The sequence below is a fragment of the Rattus rattus genome, chromosome 10, assembly GCF_011064425.1.
Source record: "Rattus rattus isolate New Zealand chromosome 10, Rrattus_CSIRO_v1, whole genome shotgun sequence".
NCBI classification, from domain to species: Eukaryota; Metazoa; Chordata; class Mammalia; order Rodentia; family Muridae; genus Rattus; species Rattus rattus.
Window position 1 is genome coordinate 93,067,390 of NC_046163.1, and position 24,355 is coordinate 93,091,744.

Genomic DNA, 24,355 nt, shown 5'->3' on the forward strand with positions numbered 1-24,355 from the left:
AAAACAAATTCAAGTCTAAAAGTTTCTGTGTTGTGATTGATTTCACTTACCTCTTTCCTCAAGGCAACCACATGGCATTAAATATCAACCTCACAGGATCTAAAATGACTTCAGAGGCAAACTTCTGGGTCCATCTGTGAGGGATTCCTTTGTAAGGTTAGCCTCTATGCATGCTGGTAAGGGGTTACCTTCACTAGTTAGGAAAATTATCACACTGTGGGTAACATTATTCTTTAGCTTAGGATTTTGAACTGTATAAAAGAGAAGACAAACTAACCACAAACTCATTTCTCTACATCCTAAGGATGAATACCATGGGACCATTTCTATAAAGATGCTTCAGTCACTCCTTTTCTGCTGTGCGGGATTTACCCTGAAACTGTGAGGTAAAGTAAGCATTCCTCCTTATGTTGCTTTCATTGAGTATTATATCACACTAACGGGAAGGAAACTCTGAGCCAGAGAGAGCATGACCTGGAACACTAAATTTTCTTGAAGCCCTTTCTACAAGGACTTGGGGAGAAATTAGGTCAAAACTCATGCACAAGGACATCATACAAAAAGTTAATACTACATTCTGAACAAAAAGGCCCTAGGGTAAATGTTGACATGATTTCTTTAGCTCATCATCTAGTCATACCCTGTTTTTCTAGGTCTGCATGTCTTAAGATGATCCTATCATGAAGTTTGATGAGATTTGTTCACTAAGCATTCTTGTGATGAGGTCTTGCCTGAGCAAGACTGTATCCAGCCTCAACTCTTTGATGGATAATAGCCCATGAAAAGAAAACCCTTTATCTCTTTTGACAGTCATATGAATGAGCTTTAACAAAAAGAAATAAAAACACACTCAAGTTAGGCATGGTATTATTGTCATTTGTCTTCATCAAATGCCATCATCCAGAACAAGGGAATTCAGATTCTTTCTATGTAGGGGCATATTTACTTTGCAAGCTTTTTCTTCTCTTTCACTGCAAAAGATCCTAAATATTTTGGATCTGCAGTGTCCTTGTAGGAAAATTTGTATGCAGAAAGGCAGCAGATATGTCTGTGCTGTCCTTTCTACTAGAATCAACTTCCCTCTCAGACATATGGGAAATCCTAACCTAGAAAGAGGTAGGTCTCTAAAATCTGGATATTCTAAGGAATCAATAAACAGTGTCACACTGCTTTATAAAACACGACATCTCAAGGGTAGACTTGCTGGCCCTCAAAACTTTCTGAAGACTTGGCTCATTAGATAAGAAGTCTGAGCAAGCCTCAGGATCTGATATGGAATCTGAAGTTCATCAAAAACCACATGCGGCCACATGGATGTCTGCAACCCCAACTATATGAAAGGTGTAGACAGTAGGATTTGGGGTTTTGTTACTGTCAACTTTATTTCAGGTTTAGTTAGAGATCCTCTCTTCAGGAAATAAAGCAAAGAATGATAAAGCAAGTGCCCTATATTTACTCTGACTTCTGTATATATGTAACTCTGGAATGCATAGGCATGCACGTATAACAACCACATATACACATACATACACATGTGCATACTCACACCCATGTACACACACACACACACACACACACACACACACACAGAGTTTACTGAGATAATGGGCATTTATTTATTATTATTTTCCTCTCATAAATCTAGTAAGGTCTCAATTATTTTCAAAATATTTTATTTAGAAATCTAAAGCAATAAAAATCTGTACTCGCTATTTTGGCTGTTATTTATCTCTTAATAACTTTTACAACTCTGTGGAATGAGGCCCTTGCAGCGAGTGGCCCTGAATAAGTTTGGAAGGAATGGGCATTTATTAATCAGCTTCTAAACACTATGCCAAGTATTTCAGGTATTTTTTTACTGGTAGTTGTCATAATTTTAGAAACAAATTTATGATTGCTCATGTGTGATTGTGTGAAAGCTGTATGAGCATGTAAGCCCACAGTTTGATTCCAAAGACGGCCTTATATATTAGTCTAAGAAATACAATCTGCCTCCTCTGGGGCAAGTTTTAACACTGGCCTGTCACTTACTGATTTAGCTAACCTTGGTGGCCAGCAAGACAATGATCAACTTGTTCCAAACCACCTCAGGCTGAATATACAAGTGTGTGTCATCATAGCCAACTTTTTATGGTGTCTTGGGATCAAATTCTGATTCCTGTGTTTTAAATACGAACACTTTTCTGAGTGATTGGTCTCAGAAGCTTAGAAAATAATAATTTTCTTTGTCTTGCCTGTAATAGACTCTTAGCTGATCTCCAGTGACTTACACCTGTTTATTGAGACACATTTGCCAAATTAATTCACTTAAGCATGGACAGTCATTATTTCATCACATCTAAATCACAGACTATGGCAGAAATGACAGGTTGTCATACCCACAATTAGGTTACAAAATATTAATTTTTGGTGTTGTAACAGTTATTATTGAGTGAAAGTTTGATAGGATTCAGAGTCAATATGGGGTAATCCTAGGAAAGAGTTTTTACAATGGGTTAATATAAGGGGGAAGACTGAACCTGAGTTTGGTGGCACCATTCCATTGGCTGGAGTCTTGGACTCAATATATAGGAGAAACTGAGCTTAACATTTATCTCTCTGTTTCTGGACTGCAGATAACACGTGACCAACCAGCTTCCTCAATCTCTTAGCACCAGGACTGTGCCCTCAACTTGTGAGCTAAAATACATTCTTTCTGTTTCAGTGAGAGACCCTGTGTCAGGAGAATAACATAGAGACTGATAGGGTAGGACATGCAATGACTTTCAGCTGTGCTGCCCTAACATTTATATGCAGTTGAGGTTCTGCCACAGCCTAACCAGATTGTTGACTCGTATATCATACACTTCAGTATTTAACTTAATTTTATCTAGAGAAATTGAGTAATAAAATTCATGTGTCAATCGGAGATGAATGTCATTTAGACAGTGAATAATGCATTGTAGTTAACTTTGTCCTGGATGATATTGTACAGCACTGCAGTTGAAGATTTGACTTGGCTAAATCAGTTCCTAGCGCCCATGATATATAGCTCACAGTTGCATGCAACTCCTCCTAAAATTCACTCTTCTGGCTTCAATATGTACATATCCAGACAAATGTATTATATACAGCATGCATCATATAAACACACATACACACACACACACACACACACACACACACACATGCACACAAACACACACATACAACCACTGAGGAACATTTAGAAAAGTCTCATCCTATTCTGAAGCTGCATATAACATTACATACTCAGTACCTTTAAAATGTACTTAAAAATACAATGGTAAAGCATACCAATTATTTTAAAATATGGGACTGTAAAAACATTCTGGGATACTGTAGAAATATGACATGGAAGCCAGACAAATTCTAAATGAATTCTCAGCTCTGCCATTTTGGAACTTGTGATTCTAGAGGCATTTCTGTAACCTGTCATTTCCTAATGTGTAAAGTGTAAAAAACAGCTTTTACCTGGGGCAACCATGTTAAAGAAGACACAATGTTAGAAATCTGAACACAGGAACAAGTAGGCAGGTGGTATAGAATGTGATAAATACTCATGGATGTGAAATCCAATACCTGCTTTTCGGATGATCCTATAGTGAAGCAACTGAGAGATCTGTTGAAGTACAAATAGTTAAATAAGATTTAAGTATTTCTGTTTATCTAATTATGGCATGTGACAGAGGGCAATTTCATTTGTATTTATAGTACATTTTCCACCACTGGACCACCTTTCATTCCTGTGTATGATTTTGTAATATTTTAACAAAACCTCAACCTTGTTTGATTTCGGTGAAGAAATCATTATGAACAACAGAAAGGAAAGGAAAATCAGTATGGGGAATTAAGCAGGAATGGAAGAGGAAGAGAGAAGAGGATAGGGAGAAAACAGTGAGGCAGACAGGGCAGGGGAAATGGGAAGGGAGTGGAGGGCAGCTGAGGAAAGGTGTAATTACAAATCAAGTCAGCAGAGTCTGTACCTGTGATGATTTCAGTTCCATGTCCTGCCATTTTCTTAATCAGGAGTCTAAGAGTCCCACCCTGTAGGATGAGCAGCAGGGTCCCTGAGCCTTCAGACAGCTCTGTGGACAGAAGCAGACCATCCTCATTCCATGTTCGAAACTGAAAGCTCACTGACAGACCATCAATTCGTGGAGTGCCGGGCAGCAGCAAATAACTACTCCTGGAATTGACAAATGTGATGGGGACAATTTGTGGTTCTGAACAGGAAAAAGTGACATTGCCCTGAAAAACAATACAAAACAAACAAATTAAAGAAATGTTTATCAGGGAATATGACAGTAGTAATAGACAACCACCTAGTGCTGACCTTGATTTTAGGATCATTCCACACTCAACTTCAAAACCTTAAAGGAAAAATATCTCAGCATTGCACAGACCAACTCTTTCTGTTCATGTTTTAAGATCCAAATTTTATTTGTAAAAATCTGCCTGAGATCCTAAGGTGAGGGGCAAGGAAAGTGAACATCTTCTAGGGAACCAATGATATAAAAATAATTATGTTAACTCCCTGAGAAAAGCTATATGGATATGGTGAGTCAACTCTGTTCCAAACTCTGGAATCACTTTGAAAGCCATACACATGAAAATGCTGTTATAATAACAAATGAGGTAAAGAAAGATTGATCCTGGCCACTTAAGAAAAATGGCATGAAGAGAGAGAGAGAGAAAGGGAGAGAGAGAGAGAGAGAGAGAGAGAGAGAGAGAGAGTGAGAGAGAGAGAGAGAGAGAGAGAGAGAAATCCTAGGTAATCACTGCTTTAATTGTAATGATGTCGGCAAATGATGGAATACATCTCTGCAAAAATGTCTTGTAAAACCTTGGGAAAATAAGCAAAGTGGAATTACTGTAAAACAACAGAGAAATGGAAGGATCTAGAAGGGATGATAAATTCCAAAGACAGAAGACAGGAATAGAGAACAACATTAAAGTGATGTTGGTTATACTTTAAATTTAGTAAGAATATTTGCATTTACATGGGTAGGATATTCAGGAGAAATCTGAACCTTGAGAAGTATTAAGAGTGTCTTATATATGCTTAAATACATAGGATATAACACAGGTGGTTGAAGTCTTTCCTAACAAGCACAAAGTCCCTAATAAATCACCAGCACATAAACTAGACCTGGCTTTTCACATTAGTAACCTTAGACCTCAGGAAGAGTTTAGAATCACATTTGGCTACAACTGTAACAATTTGTAATTTGATTTATCTGAAATCTAGCAAGGCTGACTGGCATTCCACCAGCAAATGTAGCTAATGACTGCCCCTTATGCTTCTTGATTTACAAACTTAAGAAAGTCATTAATTCAAATGGTCTTTTTTTCCTGTTTGGGAGAATATTAGGCTCCTTCATAACTTCGTTTGTTTATTTAACAGATGGTCTGTATATAGATCATGACAGGTGAGGCTTGGTGCTCAGTCATGCTTAGACATCGCGCACCTGAAGTCGGCATGACAACAAAATGAGGGTCAGAGATTATTCTATCATCACCAGGACCAAGAGGTAGGAGGATGGCACAAATCTTCTTGTAATAGCACAAAACAGTGCTTCAAGAAGTTACTTTAATTTGAGCTTTGTAGCAACAAGGAAGGAGCTGAGCCATGAAAAGGACTTATATGAAGAAACAAAAATGAATCATAAACCAGAGAGGTGCACCTTACAATTTGCTGAATGAAACTAAACAAAACAAGCACCACCACCAACAAAACAAAGACAGGATCTTTGGCATCAAGATCCACTGAATGTGAATGCTTTGTTTCTTTCAAAGGAAGCATTTGAGTATACAAGTCCGGCTCTTCAGAGGTTCAGTTAAGGGACATCAAGGGGAAAATAATCTGTGATAGGGTAGGGAAAGATCCAGCAATGGGTAATGTGCATTAGGGTACAGGGACCCACACTCTGTGGCCTGTTCCTCTGGCCTGTCAGGCCTGTCACCCACAGATACAACAAACAGAGGTTCACAAAATTACATACTGCCTTTGGTCTTAGATTTGGGTGCATGCGTGTGTGTGTGTGTATGTGTGTGTGTGTGTGTGTGTGTGTCTGTGTGTGTGTTGTGTGTGTGTGTACCACAAATCGCACACTGATATCAGAAGACAACTAGCTTGTGACTGTGAGTTACTTCCTTTTACTAAGTGAAATATGAGAATAAAAACCAGGTGGCAAGTGCCTTTACACTCTAAAACATCTTGCTCGTATTCCACCTTATTTTTTGAGATGGAGTCTGTCACAGAAGCTTGAAGTTAGCAATTGAGCTAGATTTACTAGCTAAGAAGCCCCAATGTTCTTTTGTCTCTGCCTCCTGAACTATGGGATTACAGGCATGTGCCATCATGCTTAGATTTTTAAATGGGTGTTGGGTTCTGTCTTTGATCTTCATACTTTTGTGCAAGTACTTCACAGCCTGAGTCAGCTCCATACTTCACAGGTTCCCTTTTTTCTTTACTATGTATTTCCTCTCTCAAATTTCTACTAAAGGTGTGAGTTTGGATTCTATTTCCCTAACTATTGACATCTCTCTTTAATGTCGAAATGTTATGTTTTTCTCTGGGGCACAAAACCCAAGATTACTACGGAGACTATAATGTTTTCGAAATAATTTGATCCTCACTATAAGACATTATCAATATACTCATATCAAGATTTGGGGATTTGAAAGTTTAAAGGTTAAAAAAATAGACATATTGTTAAGCTTAAGGAAACTTCCTACAACTATCTTACGTGCTTCAATGCATGAACATATCATATGAGATCAAATCAAATTAATCCTGTTAATCCTGTCTGTCTTTTCAATTCTATTTCTTTTTTAATTCTGTTACCAAAGACAATAAAGATATTTGGGAGCGTAACTTAAGGTAATTTTAAATATTAATACTCCCTTTGATACAACATTCTGTTACTTTATTGTTAATGACCTTATTTTTTCTCAACTGCAAAACAAAATTTTAAATAGTTGTCCATATTTTTGGTCTATTTCCAGTATTAAAATATAGAGTATACCTGAAAGATCCTAAATTTTCTTTAAATATCTAAATTTCTAAAATCTAATTTCATCTTGGTTTTGATATCCAGAAATTTAAATTTCCCAATTGCATATTTCTTTAATGAAAAGAAAAAAACTTGTTTAAGTAAAATGGAGTCATAGGGAGATGGTTTAGTGGGTAAATACTTCATGGACAAGAATAAAAATCTAATTTCATATCCACAAATCCAGATTAATGCTGAGTGTGTATCTGTATTCACAATACTGAAATTGCAGAATCAAGAGGATCCTTGGAGCTTGGCGACCATCCAGTGAAGCTGAAGTGATAAATTCTATTGTTAGTGAGAAAATTCAGCACAAAACATGTGAGGATTAATAGAGGAAGACACTTAATGTTGACCTCTGGTCTTTAAATACAAATGTACAATCATGCATATGTACCAAGATGCATATACATATAAGCCACACATACATATACACAGATATTTGAGGAAGATATTGGAAAATCAATTTCTGCAAGTTGTGGCTGTTTTTCTACTAGGTGAATATGCAACTAATGATTTTATATATAATCAATAAGCATTAACATTTTGTAGGAATTAAATATTATTTTCAAATTTTACTGAGTTGCATAAAGAGCAATGGTTGCTCTTCCAGAAGACCTTCATTCCACCCTCAGCACCTACATGGCAGCTCAGAACCATCTCTAACTCCGGTTCTATGGTATTTGATCTCTCTTTTCTCTTCAATGGGATGATGCGTAAACATAGATGCAGTACAAATATCCATACATACAAAATATAATGAAATGAATCTTTAAAAATATTATTTACAATTCAAATCAATATTCTGACTATTAAGGGAACTATGAAAGGGGAGTTTTTTAAGATTTTTCAGAATTATTTCAACTATGTAAACCCTAGCATATATGCATGTTTAGGAACCATGGCAACAAGTTTCCTCCCACAATAGCTATTAGGACTCTAATGATACCAATTCACAGGACAGTAGTTCTGCACATATGGAACAGATTGCCAAACACTGTATAATCAGAGATTATAATGTAATGGTAATGGTAATTTTTTTGAATGTATGTAGTCTTTCTGAGTTTTGTCAAGCACTACACTGAGCTAAAAATATGACAAAATTCCTTGCTTTCTCTTTTTTGAATGCCTATGTAAGAAGCATTTGACATTGCTGCACATTGGAGAGATATTATGTACTTTTTAATAAAATATTATGACTATTCCCAAAACCTGTCTAGAAAAGTATAGCTGATTTCTGGAGCTGTCTGATCTTTCACCCACTGAGATGATTGCTATGAAGATAATGCAGAGAAAAGCTCAAAACACAGAGGCCTCAGTAGAAATACTGTATTTATCAGCATGCGCGAATGGTGGGCTTTATAGGATGTCCTACTTTTAAAATGTATAAGGATATGAGACTTTTGGTGTCAACACTAAATGTGGTCTTTGGAGACTAACATTCATCTATTCAGCCATGGTTTTGATCCCAGGTTTACTTCTGAGTTGGCTAAAGAAAGTTATTACTTTTTTTCATCGTGTGTGTATATGTTTTATAGGTATATAATGTGTGTATTCATATATATATATATGTATCTGTCTAAGTATGTGTGTATGCACACATGTGGAAACCTTCTTCTTTATTAGCAGCATATTCTCTCTTCCTGTTCACTATTGTGTTGACAAGGAATGCTGGCACCCAAGTATCAGGGATTTTCTTGTTTCTTGGGAAGATGTTCATCATCCAACATTACATTGGGTGCTTCTAGGGATTTGGCTTTGGTTCCCATGCTTGTGCAGCAGTCAACATAAACCTGGGCCATCTCCATGTTCCCAACATGACACTTTTACAGTTTAAACTATTATTGTTTTAATGGCTTTTATTTAGCTACTAGTTTCTATTATTATAAAGCAGAGAAAAATTACAACATTTTTACAGGCTTGATTTCTTAACACAAGAGAATGAATTTTATGATATTTTACATTACCAAGGGAAAAATAAAGGTGAATTAAGTATCAGCAGAAAGGACGTTGCAATCCCCTGATCTCACTTAAAGAAAGAAGTGAGCTGTTGTGCCCTTGGAGAAAATGTGGACAAAACTGCCAAGGAATACTAGGCAAGGAGGAAGAAAGCAAGCCTAGTAGAAAAATCAGTCAACCCAGAGCAATCAGACAACAAAAGGAGATCAAACGGTTACAGACTGGAAAGGAAGAAGTCAAAATATCACTATTTGCAGATGATATGATAGTATATTTAAGTGATCCCAAAAGTACCATCAGGGAACTACTAAACCTGATAAACACCTTCAGCAAAAAGGCTGGGTATAAAATTAACTCAAATAAATCAGTAGCCTTCCTCTACACAGAAGAAAAATGACCCTAGAAAGAAATTAGGGAAACGACATCCTTCATAATAGTACCAAATAATATGAAATATCTTGCTGTGATTTTAACCAAGCAAGTGAAAGATCTATATGATAAGAAATTCAAGCCTCTGAAGAAAGAAATTGAGGAAGATCTCAGAAGATGGAAAGATCTCCCATGCTCATGGATTGGTAGGATTAATATAGTAACAATGGCCATTTTACCAAAAGCGATCTACAGATTCAATGCAATCCCCATCAAAATTCCAATCCAAATCTTCAGGGAGTTAGAGAGAACAATTTGCAAATTCATCTGGAAAAACAAAAAACCCAGGATAGCTAAAACTATCCTCAACAATAAAAGGACTTCCTGGGGAATCACTATCCCTGAACTCAACCAGTATTAGAGAGTAATAGTGATAAAAACTGTATAGTATTGGTACAGAGACAGGCAGATAGACCAGTGGACTAGAATTGAAGAATCAGAAAATGAACCCACACACCTATGATCAAATGATTTTTGACAAAGGAGCCAAAACCATCCAATGGATAAAGAATAGAATTTTCAACAAATGGTGCTGGTTCAACTGGAGGTCAACATGTAGATGAATGCAGATCGATCCATGCTTATCACCCTGTACAAAGCTTAAGTCAAAGTGGATCAAGGACCTTCACATCAAAACAGATACACTCAAACTAATAGAAGAAAAATTGGGGAAGAATCTCAAACAAATGGGCACTGGAGAAAATTTCCTGAACAAAACACCAATGGCTTATTCTCTAAGATTAAGAATCGACAAATGGGACCTCATAAAATTGCAAAGCTTTTGTAAGGCAAAGGACACTGTGGTTAGGACAAAACGACAACCAACAGATTGGGAAAAGATCTTTACCAATCCTACATCAGATAGAGGGCTATATCCAAAATATACAAAGAACTTATGAAATTAGACTGCAGGGAGACAAATAACCCTATTAAAAATGGGGTTCAGAGCTAAACAAAGAATTCACAGCTTAGGAATGCCGAATGGCTGAGAAGCACATAAAGAAATGTTCAACATCTTGTCTAAGGGAAATGCAAATCAAAACAACTCTGAGATTCCACCTCATACCAGTCAGAATGGCTAAAATCAAAAACACTGGGGACAGCAGACGCTGGCAAGGATGTAGAGAAAGAGGAACACTCCTTCACTGTTGGTCGGACTGCAGACTGGTACAACCATTCTGGAAATCAGTCTGGAGGTTCCTCAGAAAATTGGACATTGAACTACCTAAGGACCCAGCTATACCTCTCTTGGGCATATACCCAAAAGATGCCCCAACATATGTCATAGACACATGCTCCACTATTTTCATAGCAGCCTTATTTATAATAGCCAGGAGCTGGAAAGAACCCAGATGCCCTACAACAGAGGAATGGATACAGAAAATGTGGTACATCTACACAATGGAATACTACTCCGCTATCAAAAACGCTGTCTTTATGAAGTTCGTAGGCAAATGGATGGAACTGGAAAATATCATCCTGAGTGAGGTAACCCAATCACAGAGAAACACACATGGTATGCACTCGTTGATAAGTGGCTATTAGCCCAAATGCTAGAATTACCCTAGATGCACAGAACACATGAAACTCAAGAAGGATGACCAAAATGCAAGTTCTTCACTCCTTCTTTAAAAGGGGAACAAGAATACCCTTGGGAGGGTATAGGGAGGCAAAGTTTAGAACAGAGGCTGAAGGAATGCCCATTCAGAGCCTGCCCCACATGTGGCCCATACATATACAGCAACCAAACTAGATGGATGAAGCAAAGAAGTGAGGGCTGACAGGTATCGGATATTGATCTCTCCTGAGAGACACAGCAAGAATACAGCAAGTACATAGGCAAATGTCAACAACAAACCACTGAACTGAGAACGAGACCCCCGTTGAAGGAAGCAGAGAAAGAACTGGAAGAGCCTGAAGGGACTAGAGAGCCCATATGAACAACAATGCCAACCAACCAGAGCTTCCAGGGACTAAGTCACTACCTAAAGAATGAAGCTGGGCCCCAACCTCATAGGTAGCAATTAATAGCCTATTAAGGCACCAGTGGAAGGGATACCCTTGGTCCTGCAAGACTAAACCCCAGGGAACGTGATTGTTTTACCTGTGGATAATGGGGGAGGACGGGGAGGAACACCTATACAAAGCGGGGGATGGGTTAGGGGGATGATGTTGGCCTGGAATCAGGAAAGGAATAACAATTGAAATGTAAATAAAAATACCCAATTTAATAAAGATGGAGAAAAAACAAAGAAAAATCATTAGTTCAAATCTGCGATGGAGATTTATGTGAGAATTACAAACTCAGAAATCATGTTGAGTCAGTGATTTGGGTTTTTCCTAAACAAGCACATCTACAAAACCAAGAAGTTCTCTTAATATGTTAAATTTTGGGGGCTCATACATGGGAACAATTATAATATCTTCATTGTTTAATTGTATATTTGTAGTGACAGTGTTAGATAATCTCATGTTTCCCTAATCATATAACCATAGACCTGTATTTGAGAGTCGATTTCTTTTCACATTAGTGAGGCATATTATGTTTTCTAATACTGTATCTGACATGTGAAATCATGACTCTCTCTCTCTCTCTCTCTCTCTCTCTATATATATATATATATATATATATATATATATATATATTTCCCTTTCTCTTCATACTTCTGTTGGTTAGATATCTAGAACCTTTGTTTTTAATTTAATTTTTTGTTAATGATTTTTTGATTTTTATACATATTCTATATGCTGGTCACTCCTCTGCTCTTTTTTGTCTCTCACACCTGGTAGCCCTGAAATTTTCCTATATTCATGACTTTTTGTCTCATAGAGCACAGCTTAGACCAAGTATGTGACCATGTGTTTGGGGTTACCCTTTAGTCTGGTGGAATAGTACTGTATCCCACTGTTCTCTCAGATTCTGTGTATTTCTAGCAGTTCTGTCATTGGTAGCTACATCACATAATTTTAAATACACTTTTAAAAAAGTGTTTAGGGAGATGAGATATTTATTTATATGTTTCCGTGTCAAAGTCATCCTTCTTTCATGAACTTAGTTCAAAATCCTAAATTTTTTCCTTTTGTCCGCTGCCTAAATTTTGATACTTTGAGTCACATGGGCCACTGTAGGAAATACTACAAATTTCTTCCTTCCCTCACTGTTACTCAGTGGGAAGCCCAGTGGCTTTGGATATGTGGCTTTTACAACTAACTTTTTTCTTTGTGCTTTGTGAATGTGTGTGTGTTTGTGTGTGTGTGTGTGTGTGTGTGTGTGTGTGTGTGTGTGTGTGTGTGTGTATGTGTGTGTGCGCGTGTGCATGTGCCTGTGCATGTGCTTGTGTGTGTCTGTGTCTGGATGTATCTCTGTGTGGGAACATGTGTGTAAGTCTGTGCACATACACATGCACATGCACATACACATATGCAGGAAGAGGCCAGAGGTCAACATCTGATAACATTCTTTAGTAGTTATCTACCTGATTTTCTTAGACAAGTTCTTTTCCAGTTAAACTCAACAGCTATCCAGTAAGTCCAGGAGGTCAGAGTGCCTTTTTTCACATCAGAGTTGACGTTGCCAGAGCATCCCACTATGCTTTGCTTTTAATAGTACTATAGTTATGAGTATACAGTGTATGTATATACATCTGGTATGTATGTGTGTTGGTGAGTACTGGCATGTAAGTGATACAGAACATATATGGATGTCAAAAGACCAATTTTGAGAGTTAATTCTCCTGTCTTGTTTCAAATAGAGTCTCTCATATTTCTGTAGTGTTATATACTCAAGGTTACCAGGCTCACAAACTTCTAGATGATTCCCCTGTCTTATCCTCACATCCTACTGTAAGGTGTACCAAGGATAGAGATGAATATCACCATGTCCACTGTTTCTGTCTTTAAAGAGCAAACTCAGGTCCTCAGACTTGCAAGCTAAGTACTTCACAAACTGAACTATCTCCTAGCCTTAGCAACTTTCTGTCTATTGGAGTCTGATTCCTCAGAGAGCTAGAAACTCTATTCTGTAGCAAAATATATTTTCCCTTGTGTACTGCTTGTTTTCATGCTATTGACAAGGTGTGAATCTAAGTCTGGAAAACAGGCAGCAGGGGTTACATCAATACCGATGCTTCACTGTCTATACAATATCCTATGTGCTAATGGACAAATTGGTGTTTTTTCCATTGACATTCTAGGCTTTTCAGCATCATCAAACTTCTATTTATTTGTCATGGGGAGCACATATGTGGAGAGAAGTCAGAGTAAATACACAGGTGTCAGTTGTCTCGTTCTTGGATTTCAAGGATTCAAATCAGGATGTCAGCCTTTATAGCAAGTCTCTCTACCCACTAAGCAATCTCACCAGCCCTAAAGATCTTGCTTCTGCTGACATCTTTGGCTTTTGTTCATGTTATACCTTTGCTTAGAATGCCTTTCTCTCTGGCTAGAATTGTCTATGCGACACTTACTCATAAAAGCCTGGCCTTCAAATTTCAACTCGCATAATACTAGTACCAGAGCTATGGAAAAGAAAGAATGAGGGGTTGAGGATTTGGCTCAGTGGTGAGGCGCTTGCCTAGGAAGCGCAAGGCCCTGGGTTCGGTCCCCAGCTCCGGAAAAAAAAAAAACCAAAAAAAAAAAAGAATGAGATGTGTTTTTTTTTTCTTCTTCTTTTTTTGGAAATCATTTAGTTTTCAAAAGGATTCTCAGCCTTCACTATAGTCATTAGATGAGCCTGACAACTGTGTGTTAGATGACGGAGGTATGTGAAGGGAATGAGGTGGTCTAAACATCGTATTTTTTGCTAGCCTTTTACTTAATCTTGACAGAAACAAAGATTCTGCTCCCTCTCAAAAACTCCCCAAGAGAGATTTCTTAAGTAATTAGTTAACATCCATTTTCATTTCTCAAATGCTTCATTGACCTTTAATACCCAGCTCTACTCCTTTATTTGTATATCTGCCCATCCTTGTGTACCTGTACTGGTGAAAGCTTCTTTGGTCTTGCACTGAGATGTGAAAGTCATTCAATACCTCAGAAAAATATGATACACAATAAGAAGCCAATGCTATCATGCTTTCCAGAAGAGGATAAAGAAGCTGTGAATGACAGTCTCCTATGGTACATCATTGGCATTCCTTATCCCTGACTAAAAATTATCCTTGCATACAAAGCATGGATAATAGTGGTTGCTCTCAGCCTGCCTCAAAGTGATGTATCAGGAAAAAAGGCACCCATCTGGGCCCAAGTCCATCAGTCTTCCCTGTCCCTGTTTATTGTCTCTCTGGTAGTGGCACATCAATCTATCATTCCTCCACTACAACCTAACTCTCAGAAACACATTTTCTCCAAAGGAAAGAGTGGTGTCTGCTATTAAGGCAGGGGGAGGAATTAAGGAGTAATGTGCTCAGCTCTTTGGGAAAAATTGTACCCAAAATTGCTAATTCCAATATCCATTTGTCTATGTTCCTAATTTCCTTTTCATTGTGTTCTGTCTCTTTCCCTTCTTCTCTCTCCTTTTTTTCCTTCCTTTTCAACATGGTCATATTGGTCTTTTACTCAATAAGTACCCAAGGCTCTTTGAATTCATGATGCACTTGTCTATATCTCTCAAATGCATGGACTGCACTTCTTGCCTTATCTCTATCCCTTAAATTAATCTAAATATTCAAATGGCCACTCTCTATGTGGTGGGCATGGAACTTATGCAGACAATAAACTCTAAAGGTTTAATAAAAACATTAAGGCATGCTTGCTTATCTGATACCACCCTTAGGAAGAAAAGGCAGGAGAATTCAGGTAATTTGGGGCTGCATAATAAGTTTTTGTTTCAAAACACCAAATCAGCACAACCACAAAATGTGTCACCCAATAATTTTCATTTTTATTCAACTATTTAAATTTTAGAGAATTGTTTTAAATCATGGTAGTACTTTCAACTTTACTTTGGGCAGTAGAACCCTAGGAAAAACTCAAACTTCAGGCAGTTGACTCTTAATAAAATAAAATTGTATAATGCCTAAATGATATTTAAACCTATTTAAAACTTTTAAAATATAGAAGTTATCATAAAATATTTAAAGTAAATTGTTAGCTTTTTTATTTTTATTTTATTTTATTTTTGCCTTAAAAATTAAGACTTTAGATCTGTGTTCCTCCCTTTGGTCATCAGACTATTTAAAATGGATCCTAAGAAATTAGAATTCCCTAGGATTCTCGTCGTGAAATAAGGAAAAGTGTGACATGTGACCACCATCAAAAGTGGAACCTGTATCATAGGAAGAAATCTCTTTGAGTGCTGATAAATTACCAGCAACTGTGTGGGAGATGCTGAAACTCAGATGATGATGTGTCAATGATGGGCAGGACCACACCTTGATCAGTGTGTCATAAATATGCATAACTTTTGCCCTCCCATCCACCCCCTTGCCGAAAATCCCGATGCTCCCACTCCTTCTTAAAAGGCAGAACAAAAATATCCATAGGAGGGGATATGGAGGCAAATTTAGAGCAGATATATATATATATATATATATATATATATATATATATATATATATATAAACTAGATAAGTGTGTTCCTATTCCTAATGTGGCTATGTTGAATAAATCTCCATTCTCAGCTTTTCTCTATTACTTGTTTTAATTTGTTTATTGAACTTAATTAGTTTATTGAGAATAGAATCCAGACTCACCCTAAAAACTCTTGAAACACTAAAGTGATGGTTCTAAGAGGAGGCCCTCCAGATTGTGGTTAGATCCGGATTAGGTCTTCTACCCTCTGAAGATCTATTTCAGCATAGAATAATGTCAGCCTAGGAGCCATTCTTGTCAATACTCAACATACTGCTTTCTGAGATCCCAGCTTCCAGTCAGCAGAAGTATCAGAAATAAATTGCAGTTGTTTTAGCCCACCTGCTTTATGAAATTTCATTCTAGCTGCTCAAATGAATTAACATAATTCCAATCTCATTGTTCACTTATTTTATTGTTATTTAAATTTCAACTTCATTATTCTTCATCTGACCTTGAACTATTTCATCTTAATTTTCCAGAGAAAGGAGGAAAGTGAGGTTCAGAAAGTGAACAACTTAGAAAACAGTTTTTCCCAGGGTCTGAGGAGCACATATCAGAAAGGTAGGTGACACGAATGTTAGACTGATTAAAATGCAGAGCAAGACTGTTATTATCAAGGGGAAGTATCGTTTATCACAGAACACACCCACAGAGATGAAACACAATTCAGTTAACTAATTGAAGAGATTATAGACTTCACTAGAAAAAAGGGAGTTGGTTCTGAGCAATTTTGATGAATGTTTGAGTCATAAGAGTTAGACAATGAACATTGTCCCTAGTATCTGTGTGTGTGTGTGTCTGTCTGTGTGTGTGTGTGTGTGTCTGTGTGTGTGTGTGTCTGTGTGTGTGTGTCTGTGTGTATCTGTGCGTCCATGTCTGTGTATACACATGCACATGCAAGTTCCTGCAAGCTCCCACACAATTACACACTTATCTTTTAATGAAAGTTTTTCTTAGCTGCAGTCTTACCAGAAATAAATAACTACATATCAATAAGTTTCATCCCAACACAGGCACAGACAAATAATGACAAATTTCACAAGTGCTCAATACTTGCTAATTTATATGTCTAGTTTATTCAAATCCACTAGAAAATGTTCTCTATGTTTCTATTCCAAAAAGTCTTGCTTTAAAGGAATCATTCAGTCATGTAATGATCAGAATGATAATTAAATATTTTCAAGTGAAAGAGATAGATAAGACAGTAATAATATGGCTTTTTCAAGTCACTTGGTAATTTATACAGTTCAGAGACAAACTACAATTCAGCTGCAGTCAAAGGCATGTGAGCTATAGAGGACTCATTCTTGCTCTGTAATTTCATTTCATAAGAGACATGAAAGCACTCTGGAAGAAAAATAATATGTTCATGTATTCATATTATAAAAGAAATTGCTAAAATCCTTCTTTCTGCAGAGTAAAATTATATTCTTAGATGAAAACCTTCTTCCCAAGTGCATTAGTACTAAATGGTTCTCAGTACATCATAATAAGTACATCGATGGTTAAGCCTCAAGGACTGCAATTATTGAAAAGTTTCAGGCAATCTGCTAAATAATGTGGTTAACTTAAGGATTGCCAAACACATGTTAACATTTTGATGCAGGATTCATCCACAAAGAGAATATAGAGGTTGCTGACATGAAGAAACCCATATGGTCTTTCCTCACTCTATCACATTTCACTTTCAGGTTTTCTGCTAATTTGATGACTGAATTTAACATATCTCATCATTAAAGATGAAAAACCTCAACCCTCTAGCTGTCTCTTTGCCTCCTCTAGAAATCAGGCCACACTACTCCCAGTGTAATCTGGCCATTAGGACAAGAACTGACTAGAACCACCTACGACACTTGGCTGGCCTTGGTAGAAAAACTACGTCTAGCTTCCTCCCTCATGCAGCTGCCCAGGGCCAAGAAAATGTTGAACTATAATTTCAGTGTCTTCCTGCCTTAATTTCAGGCATACAGGCTAAGTCACTAGGCTGGAATAGAGTACTTAACAATAACCACACGGACACACCGCAAAATACACACACACTATAATGCACACACATTCTCTCTTACTCAATCAGTCACTCATTCTCACTGCTGAGAAATCCTACACGGGTCTGATCCCCTTTTCTGGTGATTGGAAGGCTCTTTCCTTCATATCCTCATCTACACTAAGTGATGCCTGCCTCAGGATTGTAGAAAAAAACAAAACAAAACAAAATGCTTTCCTTTCAACCTGCTCTCCTTCCTACATATGCTATGCGGCTTTATCCCTGATATTCTCCATCCTCTGTCCTGATCATGGTTGTCTAGAGACTGAGACCCCTTTACTAAGTAATGCTTACTCTGGATGGATAATTTTGTGTTAGGTTTTTCTAGTCTCGGTTTTCTTTTTCTTTTTCTTTTTCTTTTTTCTTTCTCTTTCTTTCTTTCTTTCTTTCTTTCTTTCTTTCTTTCTTTCTTTCTTTCTTTTTTACCAACTACCAAAGGATATTTCCTAACATTGTGTGTATAGAACTTCACTTTGTGGATATAGCCTTAGAGAGTACAGATATTTCTACATAGGGTGTAGCTAGACTTCTTCTGTCTTTTAACTAGTATGAGCAGATGGCAGAGTGAAAGAACAGCTGAACCATCACATCTTGATTCACATCCATGATCCCGAGAGACTCTACTGGAATGGCATGATGCTTTCGAAACATTAAAGCCTGTCCCAGTGACATGCTTCATCCAAGAAGGCCATATGTTCTAATCCTTTCCAAAGAGTTCTCCAAAGAGGTGAAGAAATCAAATTGTCTGCCTAGAGGAGACCTAATTTCATTCAAATCACCAGAGTCACCTTTTATAAGAAGTCAGCAATATAACTGGAAAGCCAATTCAGAATGGATGGGTAATATAAGTTTTTATAAGCGAGAACTTTTTCAGGAATCTTGAGTGTGATCTAATGATGGGCAAGTGTTATTAGCCAACATCCCAGAACGAGTCATGGCGCCTCCAAAATTAAGAGATTCTGAAAGATGGTACAAATCTTTTAAAAGTCTGACAATCTTTGTCCAAATATGAATTTCCTCAAATATACCTAATATATATCTAGAACTAGATGGAAAATCTTAGGTAATATAACATGGAACCCCTAAACACAAAATCTCATCTGTAGGTTATATCTATCAAGCAAAAGAGCCCAGGGGTTATTTAAATACTGTAGTTTACTCAGACATTGAATAATCAGATTCTGAAGAGAATTAAGGTTTGTCTATCATTTTCAGGATCATTTAGTCAGCCATTGACTGGCAAGGGAGATGGCATAGCACACAGAACATTTTAAGACAAGTGTCTATTAAACTAAATAGTATAGAATAGCTGTTTAGCCATTTCTACTCAGCCTGGTTGCACCAATATGTTCCAAGGTCTTGTTATCCTTTTTTCAGGGAAGAACAATCAGTGAACATGTCTATGTTTGAAACCAGAAAAATATTAATCCCAGGAATCAAAGAATTTAATCCTTTATGGATATCACCATAACTTTCTTTGTTTTATCAGTAAAGACTTAGGCATATAGCTGATTCAGGAGAAATGAAGGAGCTGTCTTTTCACTGCAGAGACAGTTTCAATATGACTGTTTAGAAAGTTAGGACTCACTTTATAGTTAGTTGATAATGTGGACAGCCTGGAGACTCCACTGAAGTTCACTGAATAGGGCCTTTTATACATTCCCTAACCAGATTGCTATAAGCTATAAGCAAAACCCAAGATGGTGTTGGGTTCTGATTTGTCTGAAAGCAACAAACAGCATTTGACCTCCCAGTTTTGACTAAGACTAGGGAAATTGGAATTTGTATCCCTACAATAGGGTTCTTGAGACTATCCTTCCCTGTACCCCATTTAGACCTAGCCAAATAGGGTTAATATAACACAATGCAACATCAGTCTTCATTAAAAATTACTTGTTATAAAGGTTCTAATTGAATGCAAAAGAGAGTAAATAGACTCTACACTTTGATGAAGGAAATGTGAGAATCATCTGACAAATTCTAAAGTAGCTATTATAATGAAAACCTTCTTGAAATCAAATATAAGTGGTAACTAAGAAAAAAGAAAGTAGTAATAACAAATTCAAAATCTTATTAAGGAAATGAAGGATATAAAAAAATCAAATGAAAGCTCTACAAACGCAAATTATACGAGGTTGAGCCTCCAAAAGCTGCATTAAAAGGTGGGCATGACTGTGTGCCTATAACCACAGTACTGTCTTTTCCAGATCTAAGTTCAGTGAAAGACCTTCTCTGGGGAAACAAAATTGAACATGAGAGTAGATAGCATTTTCTTTGGACTCAGTGTATAAACAATGGTAGATTCTCCTGCAGAGATATAGCACAGCACAAAAGCACATGCGTGTGTGTGCATCTGCACACACACACACACACACACACACATACTTACACACATATACACACACACACAGAGAAAGAGAGAGATATTAAACTTTATAAACCATAAATCGATGGATGTAAAAACAATGAAAAGAATAGAACAAGGCATTGGTGAATATATACCACCAACTGAAAATAATAGATTTGAAAATATAAGAATTGAAAGTTTGACCAATATGTAATCTAAAATAGCTTGACAAGCTATATTAAAAAGATGGTGTTGTTCAGAAAGAAGTTATGAAAGACACGAGCTATAAAATACTCACATAGATGCTGCAGAAATGGCCCAGGACTTAAGTGTGTAAAAAACCCAAGCATAGTTCCTAGCACCCACATTAATTGTAACAGATCTTACAGTTTCTAGTAACTCTGACTCTCTGTCTTTTAGTCTCTGTGATTACCTACACACATGTGCCCTCCTCACCCACAGTATACGCATAAATAAAAGATATATGTGTGCGTACATATGAATATATCTTTACATACACATATGCTCAAACATAAAATGACAGTAAGCTTCCCAAAATAAGAACTCAAAACTATGTAAATATATTAAAAGATACATTAAAGGAACTTAAAAAGACCCAAGTAGGAAGTGTCAAAACAGCCCTATGTCTTAACATTCAACGTTCTCACATCAAAGACAAACTTGCTATTTCATAACCCCCACATTAAAAATCAACCTGGTATAGTGCATTTGCCACTGAAAGCAGAGGAAAGAGAGTCAGCATTTACATATGCTGAGTAAAAAAGCTGATGGCTCATACTTTATATCAAGTAAGTCAATGATAATATTCCCAGGTGAAAAAAGATAAGAGAATGTGGCATATTCACATATGCTCCAAAGAGCACAGGTAAAAGGAAGTATCAAAATAGATGGTTTCTAAGAGAATGGCAGTTCAGTTTACATATTTCAAATATATTAAACTGGGGTTGGGGATTTAGCTCAGTGATAGATCGCTTGCCTAGCAAGCACAAGGCCCTGGGTTCGGTTCCCAGCTCCGAAAAAAGAAAAAATAAAGATCCAATGCCCTCAAATATATTAAACTATATTAGAATGGTTTTGTGTGGTTTTATACAAAACAAAAGAGTGTATTTTTGATGTCAAAAACTCTTGCACCAAAACAAATTTAAATACATATATTTATGTATATTTATATTCATATATATGTATGTGTATATTGATGTATTTAAATATACAAACACACACTCATACACACACACACACACACACACACACACACACACATATGGATCAGTGAGACAAATGTGCTCAGTGACCAGTGCTGTCAAATGGTTAATAGCATTGAAGAACAAGTACAGAATTCATGGTCATTGCCTCCATGATACAGCCCATCATATTCTTTTTGAGCAATGGGTTTTGCTATGTTACTGCAATAGACAGAAAGTTGAATTCTCACACTGAAAACATGGAAAAACAAACCAACATAAGAAAATGGATTGAACTAGAAAATATCACTCTGAGTGGAGTAACCCAATCACAAAAAAATACATGGTTTGCCCTCACTGATAAGTGGATATTAGCCTCAAAGCTCGAATTACCCAAGATACAATCCATAGACCACATGAAGCTCAAGAAGGATGACTAAAGTATGGATGCTTCAGTCCTTCTTAAAAGGAGGAATAAAAATATTCACAGGAAAACATATGGAGACAAAGTTTGGAGCAGAGACTGAAGGAATGGTCATTCAGAGTCTGCCCAACCTGGGGATCCATTCCATATACATACAGCCACAAAGCCAAGACAATATTGCTGATTGCAAGAACTGCATGCTGACAGGAGCCTGATATAGCTGTCTTCTGAGAGGCTGTGCCAGAGTATGACAAATACAGAGGTAAATACTCAAAGCCAACTATTGAACTGGGAATGGGGTCTCCATGGGAGGAGTTAGAGAATGGATTGAAGGAGCTAAAGGGGGTTGCAACCTCATAAGAACAACAATACCAACCAACCAGAGCTCCCAGGGACTAAACCACCATTCAAAACATATATTATAGATGGACAGGACAATGGCTCCAGCTGCATATGTAGCAGAAGATGACCTCGTTGGGCAACAATGGAAGGAGAAGCTCTTGGTCCTGAAAAAGCTGGACTCCCCAGTGTTGAGGAATGTCAGGGCATGGAGGCAGGAAGGGGTGGGTGGATGGTTGGGGGAATATCTTCGTAGAAGAAGGGGTAAGGGGAAGGGGATAGGGGGTTAATGGATGGGAAATGGGGAAGGGAATAACATTTGAAATGAAAAATAAAACCAAACAAAACCAAACAACAACAACAAAAACCTATGGGCAATGTTGTTATACATTAGGTGCCATTTTTCCTGTAGTCTATCCTTCCTTGATACTAATATTACCTTCCTTTTGCTTTCTTGACAAATATTGAATTATACAATAAATAAATAATCAAACAAACAAATAAAACCTAAGTTTCTCTTAAATGTTCCAATATTCGTAGGAAAATTAAAGCAAAACTAACTTCTAAGTAGAAAGAGGATAAAGACACAATAAAGATAAAAGGGTGAATGAATTTATAAAGAATTAATTTTTGTATATTTCAGACACATGGATAAAAGGTCAAATATATTAAGCTAAGAGTATATATATTTATATGACCTGAGAAGGCAGAGGCAAAGGTTTGAAAGATACTCGGACATACTAAAATAAAACCTTAATCAAAGCACATATCATTTTATAAAGTAAAGGGAAGAATTAAAGTAACGGAACAAACAGAAGGCAAGAATTATAAATAGATATATAAGTTCTTGCATACCAATAATTGAATTAAATGTAAATGTCACAAGTATACCAAATGAAAATTGAAATAATGATTAAAATTTATAACTCAACTATTTATTGCCAAAAATGATACAGACAACTTAAAAGGAAACCAATGGGAAATAACATATAGAATACAATGAATGTAAAGTGCGTGTCTGGCAATGGTGGCATCCATCATTATTGTAAGCACTTGGAAGGAAGTGAAAGGAGATCTCTCAGTTCAAGACCACCTTGTTAAACAAAGCAACTTTCAGGATAGTCAAAGTTCTATAGATAAACCCTGTCTCGAAACAAACAAACAAACTAACAAAAGAAAAAATAAAGCAAAAACAGAACTCATATGTCGATATTACAGTCAGGTAAATTAGACTTTAAAGCTAGGTTATCACCAGGTTTGTTATTAAATGACAAACAGGCCCCTCTACCATGAATGAATAGTACTAAGCAGAACTCAAACTTGTGGTCACAACAAATAACCAGAAAACTGGAAGAAATATACAAATCCTTAATTATATCTGGAAGCATATATATCATTATTGAGTCCTCCATCCATATTTCTTATATACCTAGAACAGTTGATGTCTGATTGTGTCTTCTACATATGTCAGGGAATCCTCATCCATCGATCCCTATAATACAGCTGCCTAGGCAAATCCAGCCCAGTGGCAACATTAATTGACATGGCATTGTAGATAGGGGAAACCTCTCTAGATGAGTTACAGAAAACTAAAGGCTTCTGAGAGTCTTCTCCAGTGACAAGCCCCTTCATAGGTTGTCCAATCTCAAGCAGTCAGCCAAAAAGGGAAATGCATATGAGTAACAAAAAATAGAACAAAAAATAGACTCGGTATCGTGTGTGTGTGTGTGTGTGTGTGTGTGTGTGTGTGTATGCATGCACATGTTTACATGTGTGTTTGTTTTATAATAATGAAAAAGAGGTCATAAATTTGAAAGGGAGTAGAAGGAGATGTAGGAGTATTTGATGGGAGGAGAAGAAATTTTTAAAAAAAGAGTCCTTATAAAACTCAAGATGTGTTCGGGAAAATAGATGTTAGTGAGTTAGAGAGTCCTTTAATCCACTGTGACTATAAGTGATCCACAAAAAAACCCCTAAGAC

At 36.9% G+C, this 24,355-nt stretch overlaps 1 protein-coding gene across 1 annotated transcript in view; it reads right to left on the minus strand.

Annotated features, from left to right (window-relative positions):
- The window catches only part of LOC116911743 (contactin-associated protein like 5-3), an 820,968-nt gene that overhangs the window by 436,818 nt on the left and 359,795 nt on the right, over window positions 1-24,355 (minus strand). The window contains exon 8 of the mRNA XM_032915729.1: window positions 3,987-4,251. Within this exon, the coding sequence (XP_032771620.1) occupies window positions 3,987-4,251 (265 nt within the window). The remainder of the gene's footprint in view (window positions 1-3,986; window positions 4,252-24,355) is intronic.